This window comes from Chelmon rostratus, chromosome 8, assembly GCF_017976325.1.
Source record: "Chelmon rostratus isolate fCheRos1 chromosome 8, fCheRos1.pri, whole genome shotgun sequence".
NCBI lineage: Eukaryota > Metazoa > Chordata > Actinopteri > Chaetodontiformes > Chaetodontidae > Chelmon > Chelmon rostratus.
Window position 1 is genome coordinate 546,065 of NC_055665.1, and position 10,411 is coordinate 556,475.

The window sequence follows — 10,411 nt, forward strand, 5'->3', positions numbered from 1 at the left end:
AGATTAGTTTCACCTGCAGGTTAGTTTTACCTGTGGATTAGTTTCACCTGCAGATTAGTTTCACCTGCAGATTAGTCTCACCTGTGGATTAGTTTCACCTGTGGATTAGTTTCACCTGCGGATTAGTTTCACCTGCAGATTAGTCTCACCTGTGGATTAGTTTCACCTGCAGATTAGTTTCACCTGCAGATTAGTCTCACCTGCGGATTAGTTTCACCTGTGGATTAGTTTCACCTGCGGATTATTCTCACCTGCGGATTAGTCTCACCTGCAGATTAGTTTCACCTGTGGATTAGTTTCACCTGTGGATTAGTCTCACCTGCAGATTAGTCTCACCTGTGGATTAGTTTCACCTGCAGATTAGTTTCACCTGCGGATTATTCTCACCTGCGGATTAGTCTCACCTGCAGATTAGTCTCACCTGTGGATTAGTTTCACCTGTGGATTAGTTTCACCTGCAGATTAGTCTCACCTGCAGATTAGCATATTAACAGTGAAGAATGTGAAAGCTATGACCAGAATAGTCACTCACACATTTCTAGTGAAGAAATCATAGTGAAATTGAAATATTCCCCATTTTTCTAAGGACCCCCTGGAACCCCCTCAAGGACCCCTGGGTGTCCCAGGGCACCAGGTTGAGAACCCCTGTCTTAAGGCACCTCTAAAACCATCTCAGTCCACCTCAACCATCTGTAGAACATCCCAGCAGTCATTAGCACCCATGTTAGCCACAGGTGCACCTGGTTTTGATCAGAGGTGGAGGGCGTGCACAGCTGAGGTCAGAAGCTCTGCAGAGCGGTCTGTACTCACTGAGGCTAAGCTAACTGTTAGCTAAATAAGTCAGCTGATGGTCATTAAATCTCTGTGCTACATGTTAAACACGTGTGCAGCTTTTAACGTTGTTTAAAGGCTCCTTTAAACTAACGAGTCATTTCCCTTCAATACGTCTGTTTGTGTAGAGAAATACTGAATTAATTTTAAACAGATTAAATTTAGCTGCTGATCGATCGATCGATTGATCTATTGCTGTTATCAGTTCTGAATCACAGAGGGGTCAAAGGTCACAGGTCACTCACCACAGCAAGAAGATATCATTAGAATAAACCCGAGAGAGAGTAACACGTTCATCCTGGACGAGAGACACAGACTGTCTGAGAGGAGAGAGAGAGAGGGAGGGAGGGAGAGAGAGGGAGGGAGAGAGAAAGAGAGGGAGGGAGAGAGAGAGACAGATAGAGAGACAGAGAGAGAGAGAGAGAGAGAGAGAGAGAGAGGGAGAGCGGGGGTGTGTCCTCTTACACACCCCAACAATAGTTGGATTTAACCCTTTCATAAGCAGAGACCTGGTGTGTCGGACAGCGCAGCCTCACAGCCTGTCAGGTTAAAGTTTGGGTAAAACTAACTCACCTGGAGTCTTTTCTGTCAGTGTAAACATCATCAGCTGCAACAAACAGGATTCACTGCACACACAGATAATAAAGGTCCTAAAGACCGAGAGTCCGTCAGGAGGTCGCCTGGGAACGGTGTGTACCATGAACCGAGTCTGAGTCCTGGTTCTGTTTCACCCTCTGCAGCTGATCAGAATAAAGCAGAAATGAAACCTTAACAGCAGGTTTGTTACTGAAGTTTGGTTCCACCACACCCTGCAGGACTCTGCTGGAGGGATGAAAAGTGTTCTTCCAGAACATTATTGGAGGAGAACAATGTTAAACACGTCACTACAAAATCTAACCCTAAAATCCTCCACAGAACAATCAGATCCTCCTCAGCCAACAGCAGAACCCAGAGAAACCCAGACTCTCGACAGTAGAACTGTGTCCATTAGCACTGAATTGTTTTCTTAAGGGCCACTGCAGCTTTGGGGACCTCTGGAACCTCTTCAGTAACGACTAGAACTGTCTAAAAGACTGCTAGCTACCTTCCAGCAGGTTTCTTAAGTAGCTCAGTGACCAATAGAACTGTCTGATGGAACACCTGTAAACCCTTCTCATTCACCTTTAGAACCTAATTAACCTAATTAAGTTTCTTAAAGGACCCTTTTCCATTGATGACTACAACCACTGAAGAACCTTGAGGTGGAGTAGGACAGACCATTATGTTATATATTGTATTGTCTGTATGATAACAGCAGAGTTTTTCTGATCTGTCCTGAAACTCTCTCAGATCATCTGATCTGACACTGCTTTTATTAAAGTTCTCTTCAACTCAAGCTCGTATGAGCAGAGTCCTTTCTGCATCATCATCATCACACCACTGAGACAGAACCTGAGAAATTGCAGAAACACCAAAACCTCAACCTCCTTACTAGAACCACCTTAAGAACCTTTAGATTCTTATCATCCATTGTTAGAACCTGCCAAGGAACCTCTAGAGCCTCTTCTGACAGTCCTCAAACCTGCTAAATAAAGCACAGATGGTTGAAATGTGAGAGTGTTTCAGCTGGGGGGCTGAACAGTGTTCAGATTCACATGATTTTCATCTTCATCAAGCTGCATTCAGTCTGGGAGTTTGGGAGGAGTTTAAAGGGTTAAAACCAGGTTTCAGACCGATGGTTCATGTTTACAGCACAGTGGAGCTTCAGGAGAGCAGATCCTGACATGCTGGATGTTCCTGTGTTTTTCCAACGATCAGCAAACATCAAACGACAAGCAGAGACACGACTGACAGGTTCCATCAGACGACAGCAGGACACGATCTGAAGTGTTTCCAGTCCCAAACTCACATTTCTCTACTGGAGTTCACACAGGCAGCACATCAAAGTCACGAAGAGGAGAAGACTTCATGTGTGCAGACAGAGAGGAGTGCATCATGGGAAACCCTGCACCCTGTGTGTGCGTGTGTGTGAGTGTGTGAGTGTGTGTGTTTGTGTGTCATTGAGTGAGTGTGTGTGTGTGTGAGTGAGTGTGTTTGTGTGTCATTGAGTGAGTGTGTGTGTGTGTGAGTGTGTGTGTGTGTGTGTCTGTGTGTGTGTGTGTGTGTGTGTGTTTGTGTGTGTGCATGTTTGTGTGTGTGTGTTAGTGTGTGTCAGTGAGTGTGTGTGTATTGGTTTCCATGGAGACGGTCAGATCAGTTTAATGTTTACAGGAAATAAGGAAGTGGACTCTGATCTCAGGTGTTTTTCAGCTGAGACAGAAGCTGAAACAGGACTGAAGAACCGGCCGTGGTTCTACTGACTGACTCACCTGAACCTGCTGCTGCTGAGTGAAGAGAGATGAAGGTGGAGGTGACGATTCAGCTGCTGAGGTTCTGCTCTCACGTATTCAACTCCATCTTCCTGGTGAGGAAACTTTCAACTCAATCACTTCAATCAACCAAAAACAGCTGAAACATTTGAGCCAACAATCAGAATCAGAAGGAAATCCAGGTGATCTCTGCAGGGCCAAAACATGAAAAACTAAAGAAACGATGACAATATAAGACATGAATCAGTGGGGTGTTTTTTATTTGATCCACTGCAGGAACTTTCTCAATCATTTCACGACATTTTACAGCCAAAGTCTCAGAAATCCTGTAGAAAGACAACATGTCAGAGGTCAAAACCTCCTCTGGTTCCCTGCTCACGTTCGAAAAGCACGCTTCATATTTAAGTTTCAGAAGATTGAATTCATCTGTATTTATTGCGTCTGATGCAGAACAGAGTGAACACACTGACCTTTGAACCTCTGTCTGCAGGTTCTGGGTCTTAGTGTAGCCGGCTGTGGAGTCTGGATCCTGTTTAGCAGCGAAAGCTTCCTGACCATCCTACCCTCAGATCCAGGACGTGGTGAGCCTAGCCTAGCATAAAGACTGAAAGCAAGGGGAAACTGTTAGTCTAGCCTAGCACAAAGGCTGAAAGCAAGGGGAAACTGTTAGTCTAGCCTAGCACAAAGGCTGAAAGCAAGGGGAAACTGTTAGCCTAGCCTAGCATAAAGACTGAAAGCAGGGGGAAACTGTTAGCCTAGCCTAGCACAAAGGCTGGAATAAGGGGGACACTGCTAGCCTAGCCTAGCACAAAGGCTGGAAGCAAGGGGAAACTGTTAGCCTAGCCTAGCACAAAGGCTGGAAGAAAGGGGGAACTGCTAGCCTAGCCTAGCACAAAGGCTGGAAGCGGGGGGACACTGCTAGCCTAGCCTAGCACAAAGGCTGGAAGAAAGGGGGAACTGCTAGCCTAGCCTAGCACAAAGGCTGGAAGCGGGGGGACACTGCTAGCCTAGCCTAGCACAAAGGCTGGAAGAAAGGGGGAACTGCTAGCCTAGCCTAGCACAAAGGCTGGAAGCGGGGGTAACTGTTAGCCTAGCCTAGCATGAAGACTGAAAGCAGGGGGAAACTGTTAGTCTAGCCTAGCATGAAGACTGAAAGCAGGGGAAACTGTAGCCTAGCCTAGCATAAAGACTGAAAGCAGGGGGAAACTGTAGCCTAGCCTAGCACAAAGGCTTGAGGAAAGGGGAAACTGCTAGCCTAGCCTAGCACAAAGGCTGGAAGCAGGGGGAAACTGTTAGTCTAGCCTAGCACAAAGGCTGGAAAAAAGGGGAAACTGCTAGCCTAGCCTAGCACAAAGGCTGAAAGCAGGGGGAAACTGTTAGCCTAGCCTAGCACAAAGGCTGAAAGCAAAGGGAAACTGTTAGCCTAGCCTAGCATAAAGACTGGAAGCAGGGGAAAAGTTTTAGCCTAGCCTAGCACAAAGATTGGAAGCAAGAGGAAACAGTTAGCCTAGCCTAGCACAAAGGCTGGAAGCAAGGGGAAACTGTTAGCCTAGCCTAGCACGAAGAGTGAAAGCAAGGGGAAACTGTTAGCCTAGCTTCAAGAGATAAAAAAATCTATCTTCCAACAACTAAGAGGATACTTTCCATCAGTGAAACTTGGGTCCTGCGGGAAGAGACGAGGGATGAAAACATAAGATATGGAAGGAAACGTTTAGAGAAAGAAAAGGAAGCATCAGACAGTGAGAAGCAGGATGAAGGTTTTCCACCAGCAAGACCAGGTGAGCCCACCAGGTGAGCAGTGAGAAAAAAGGGAAAAAATGGAGGACACAGAAACAGAGAGATGATAAAAACTCACCTGTTGAAATGAGTTACCATGGTTACCAAACTGTCTTCATAAATATAGACATAGATGTAAACAGATCATAGATCACTTCATAACCAGAAGCTGGATTTATCAATCTTTTGTCTTTGGAAATCATGCTGTCATCGCACCTCGTTGGTCTGTTTGCTTTCCCAACAAACAAATCACCAGAGTTCACTTGGAGCTGGACTGAGACCCTCCTTTTCAGGCGGTCTCGTCCAATGAACAATGAACTGAACTAACGAGGCAAACGCACCTGAGTTCATTTTAACTAAACCAAACAGGTGAGAGGTGAAAACACTTCAGCTGTTCAAAGATTCATCGACTAACCAGCAAACTAAAGATTAGCATTAAAGCACAGGCAGCGAGCTACATGCTGAAAGTACAAGTACCACAGTTTAGTACAGGGGGGGCAAACTTTTTGACTTGTGGGCCACAAAGGGTTCTAAAATTTGACTGGGGGGCCGGACCAGGAGCAGATGGATGGAGTGTTTTGGTAATCCACCTCATAAGAGAAAATAAAATATCATGAGATATGTAGAACACATGTGCTTTAAATTCAACTGAAAATGAACAAAAGCATTTCAACTAAATATCTTTGAAGTCCCACAGAACTGAGCGATTTATTGAAATGACTCTTAAAGCACTGAAAATTAAATGAATAAAATAGTTTTTCATTATTTTAAAGCACTGAAAGTTGTGTTATCCTTCAGGACATCATCATCATCAGTCTCCTCCTGACTGTCTTTATTTAACAAACGGTAGGAGATGCAGGTCTACTGTCCTCTCCTTCTATTCAATCATCCCTAAAGCCAAAACTCAACAACGAGCAGCGCGAGGACGAACAGTGACAACGAGCCATGTGGAGCGCGTTATATTTGATCGAGTTATATCTGATCAAGTTATATTTGATCAGTTATATTTGATCGCGTTATATTTGATCAGTTATATTTGATCGAGTTATATTTGATCAGTTATATTTGATCACGTTATATTTGATCAGTTATATTTGATCGAGTTATATTTGATCAGTTATATTTGATCAGTTATATTTGATCGAGTTATATTTGATCAGTTATATTTGATCGAGTTATATTTGATGAGTTATATTTGATCACATTATATTTGATCGAGTTATATTTGATCACGTTATATTTGATCGAGTTATATTTGATCGAGTTATATTTGATCACATTATATTTGATCGAGTTATATTTGATCACGTTATATTTGATCAGTTATATTTGATCGAGTTATATTTGATGAGTTATATTTGATCACGTTATATTTGATCAGTTATATTTGATCGAGTTATATTTGATCAGTTATATTTGATCACGTTATATTTGATCGAGTTATATTTGATCGAGTTATATTTGATCACGTTATATTTGCGCACTTGGTTTTGAGAACGTGCACCTGAGCACCACATGTGTGCATCCCTGAACAGACAGGACATGTAACATGTCAGGCTGATTGAAGAAATTATTTTCTGATGCATTTTTTACAGAACACAACGGAGAAACGTCCTTTTAATTTCAGGGGAACAGTGTTGTTGGTCTCCCTTTTTATCCAGCGCATCAGAGTCTGGAGTCAGTTTTCTTGCTGTATCATCGTCTTTAAACACCGCCACAGTCTCTTGGCATATCAGGCAGACAGCAGCTGATCTGAGTTCAGTAAACATATTTAGTTGTCCTCTCCTGATTAAAAACTGGACATTCTCTGTCCACTCTTCTTTTCTTAGCTCCGCTCATCTTTACAGAAGGGCTGAGGGTCGAAGAGTAAAGCGCAAACGTGGAGTAATACGCCGCACCTCAACACAGCTCAGTGTATCTAGAGTGCGCCATCTATTGGGAAAAAGACAGAAATGCAGGGAAATAAAACATTAACAAGGTTTATTGATATAATTTGTTCAAGTTCGGCGGGCCGGATTAAAAATCTTAACAGGCCGCATATGGCCCCCGGGCCGTAGTTTGCCCATGCCTGGTTTAGTACCAGGTGTACTTCTAGGACTAAACCGTAGTATGACCGATACAATTTAGAACCAGAAGTAATGTTGTAGTTTGGAAAAAATGCAATCAATATTAATCAATACTAATCATACCATTGTGTGTGCGTGCGTGTGTGTGCGTGCGTGTGTGTGTGTGCACAGAGGCGCTGCGTACAGTGGGGGTGGGGCTGTTGGCGATCGGTGGAGTGGTGGTGCTGGTCAGTGTTATTGGATGTTTAGCAGCTGACGGAGGGAAGAGATTCCTGCTGCTGGTGGTGAGTGTTGACCTTTGACCTCTGATGTCACATCTGTGCTCAGTAACAGGAAGTGAGGCTGGTGCTGCGTTCAGGTCACGTGGGACTTCCTGTGAGAACATTTTCCCTCAAAACATCACTGCAGCTGAACTCTGCTCTTCCTCCTCAGTACCTGGGCTTCCTCGTCGTCCTGGTCCTGGGTCAGCTCTTCGTCACACTGCTGCTGCTCATCAACAGAGACCAGGTGAGTTGGTTTTTTTCATCGTAAAGACTTGATCAGGAAACACCGTCACGTGAGTCAGGACGACAGCAGACGGACTCAGGATGTAGAAACTGAATATCTATCGACTGTCGGTGAAACAAAAAAGCAACATAGAAACATCATCATCATCATCATCATCATCATCAGAAGTTGCAGCCTGAATGCGTCTCTGGATCACAGATTAGATATAATGACACGGTTAAAAGTTGAGACGATGGGAAACGACCACTGGAGTCAAACCCGGGACGTCTGGTCTTCCGTGTGGACGGCGTGTCCACCGTGTCCTCCGGTCTGGTTCCGTGACGCCGTCAGCAGCGTCTCCGTGTTGCTCTGTGTGTCTCCACGTGATGAGTGTTGCTGAGTGTCTGACATGATGTTTGTGCTGATCAGATCGAACAGAGTCTGGATCAAACAGTGGATCACATCATCCGTGACTATGGAGCGACCAGTGAGGACGGACTGATGGACGGCCTGCAGAACTCTGTGAGTCGCTCGTCTGTCTGTGTGAACTGTTCTTCATTCACTGCTGCAGGAACAAAGTGATGATCATGACTGTGATTGATTTGATGTGGACAGGGGCAGTGCTGTGGCAGGACGGGCCCTGCCGATTGGCTGAACAACCGGTACATCCAGAGTCTGAACCTGACCAATCCAGACGTACTTCCTTGTTCCTGTTTCAGGCAGTATCGTCCCGTCTTTAACTCGTCCTGGTGCTCCGAGCTGCTTGACGTCACCGTCCCACAGTATGGACGAGGAAACAGCTCGTATGACCAAGTACTGCAGTCCACACACACACACATACACAGTCACACACACACACACACACACACACACACACACACATACACACACACATACAGAGTCACATACACACACGCACACACAGAGTCTGAGTCTGAGTTTGACACTGACTCTGAGTCTGACTCTAAGTCTGACTCTGAGTCTAAGTCTGACTCTGAGTCTAAGTCTGACTCTGAGTCTGAGTCTAAGTCTGAGTCTGAGTCTAAGTCTGACTCTGAGTCTGAGTCTGACTCTGAGTCTGAGTCTGAGTCTGAGTTGCTCTGTTTGTTCTGCTGATCAGGATAACGTGTGTTTTTTGTAGGGATGTAAAAAGAAGCTCAGTGATTGGCTGCAGGAAAACACTCTGACAATCATCGGTATGGATGTCGGTCTCATGTTAATCCAGGTAATAAAATGAATCTGTCTCCCTCCCTCATATTTAGGGCTGTAATAAGCTCGGCAGCCTCCAGGGGGCACCAGAGTGATGTTCTCTGTCTCCATCTGCTGCCGTTTTTTCATTTCAGTTGTCCTCTGACTCTCGTCTCTCCAGGTGCTTCAGTTTATCGTCTCGGTGTACCTGTACCGCGCCTTTGGCAGAAAAGCAGCTTTGAAAAGAAGCGGTCCTGTGGCTGACTCTGACCACGCCCACCTGGACCACACCCCTGAAGATGACCTGTACGACGGGGAACAGAACTGTGGCTACATCGATCCTGATGACGATTACATAGACTCCACCCACTCAGATCATTACCATGACTACCAGAATTATGGAGACCCCACTCACCTGGTTTATCACAATGACAACCAGAACCCCCATTAATGGACCGAGAGTTTGCCCTGTGAATAGGCTTCAAACAAACCCGGGTTCCTAAAGGTTCACATAGATTACAGCTGTTCACATTTCCGCTCAAAATCCTGATGAAGTCAAACCTGAAGTAGAAAACTTTCTGAACTTTTTCAGAGTGGAAAAGCGTTTGGAATAAACACTGATGGTCTGACCAAGTTATCCAGTCAGCCCCAAGGCCAGGAAGTACAGACGCACGTTAGCCACATGTGAGCAACACACTGTGCTGCAGAGATGAGGTCTGCCAGTGTAGTGCTGTTTTTTAGTTCTGCCAGTAGGTGGTGATATACTGCCTGTGTATTCATTTGCCCAGGTTACAACAGCCAATCAGAATGAGTCAAACCAGTCAGAAGAAGGAAGTGAGTCCTATATGTTTAGTTAAAGTGTGACACTTTTTCTTCATCCATCCTTCCTTGTTGCTTTACAGAAAGTACTGCCTTTGAGTATTTACTGCAATTAACATGTTCAGAAGGTGTGTTTTTTGTTGTTTGAGTAATTTAAAGGGTTTGTTTCGGTGATATGGCCTTTGAATCGCTTTTGTTCTTTTCTTACAATTTGATCATTTCAGCGAGCAATTTGTCAGTTTATTACAGTGATTGTGGTAATTGAGCATTTATATTCTGTCTAAACGTGTTATATTCATTGAGCAGCACTTGTTCACCTGGCTAATGTTCGTCTGTCTGTTATCCTCACTTTGTATGCATATTTTGCAATTTATTACTGAACCTATAAGTTGTTACGGAAATTCATTATTCATATCTGTTGTAGCAAAGCCAAGTGACTGAATATTGTTTTGTTCTCTGGTGATGATTGAAGGTAGCGTCTCATTAAAGAAGACAACACACAGTCAGTTTGTCAAAGAGTGATCTGTCTGCACAGCTGCGGTCAACACACAGTTAGCGTCGATGATACCGTGTCTCCACCTGTCGGAGTGTCCCCTGCAGGACTACATGGCAAAGCGTCCTCGGACAAGATCCTGAACATCAGATTGACGCGACGCTGCGCCGTCGCCGTCTGAGAGTGGCTGCTGCTGCTTTGAGTCGTCGCTAAGACCAGAAAAGTTTCACATAAATATGATTAATTTAACATAGAACAAAATCATCTGACGTACAAACTGTGGACGCTTGTTCACTTCCAAGATGAAAAAAGATCAACATTGTTTTTCTTTGTGTTAGCAACGAGGGGCTGTTAGCATAAGCAGAGAACAAACACTCACGCAGTGGAAGGTAGAAGGGTGCATC

At 44.6% G+C, this 10,411-nt stretch overlaps 1 protein-coding gene across 4 annotated transcripts; it reads left to right on the plus strand.

Annotated features, from left to right (window-relative positions):
• Positions 1 to 2,675: 2,675 nt before the first annotated feature.
• si:ch73-139j3.4 (CD82 antigen) lies at positions 2,676 to 9,998 on the plus strand. Of its 4 annotated transcripts, none has more exons than XM_041943098.1 (9): positions 2,676 to 2,838; positions 3,121 to 3,274; positions 3,670 to 3,760; positions 7,193 to 7,305; positions 7,454 to 7,528; positions 7,937 to 8,029; positions 8,123 to 8,320; positions 8,649 to 8,732; positions 8,877 to 9,998. In XM_041943098.1, the coding sequence occupies exons 2-9, from the start codon at positions 3,209 to 3,211 to the stop codon at positions 9,144 to 9,146; spliced, it is 990 nt and encodes a 329-aa protein (XP_041799032.1). In that variant the 5' UTR covers positions 2,676 to 2,838; positions 3,121 to 3,208; the 3' UTR covers positions 9,147 to 9,998. The 4 variants fall into 4 exon arrangements, with proteins under 4 accessions (XP_041799032.1, XP_041799031.1, XP_041799030.1 ...); XM_041943097.1 differs by having other exon boundaries at positions 2,676 to 2,828; XM_041943096.1 differs by having other exon boundaries at positions 2,676 to 2,824.
• The last annotated feature ends 413 nt before the right edge of the window (positions 9,999 to 10,411 follow it).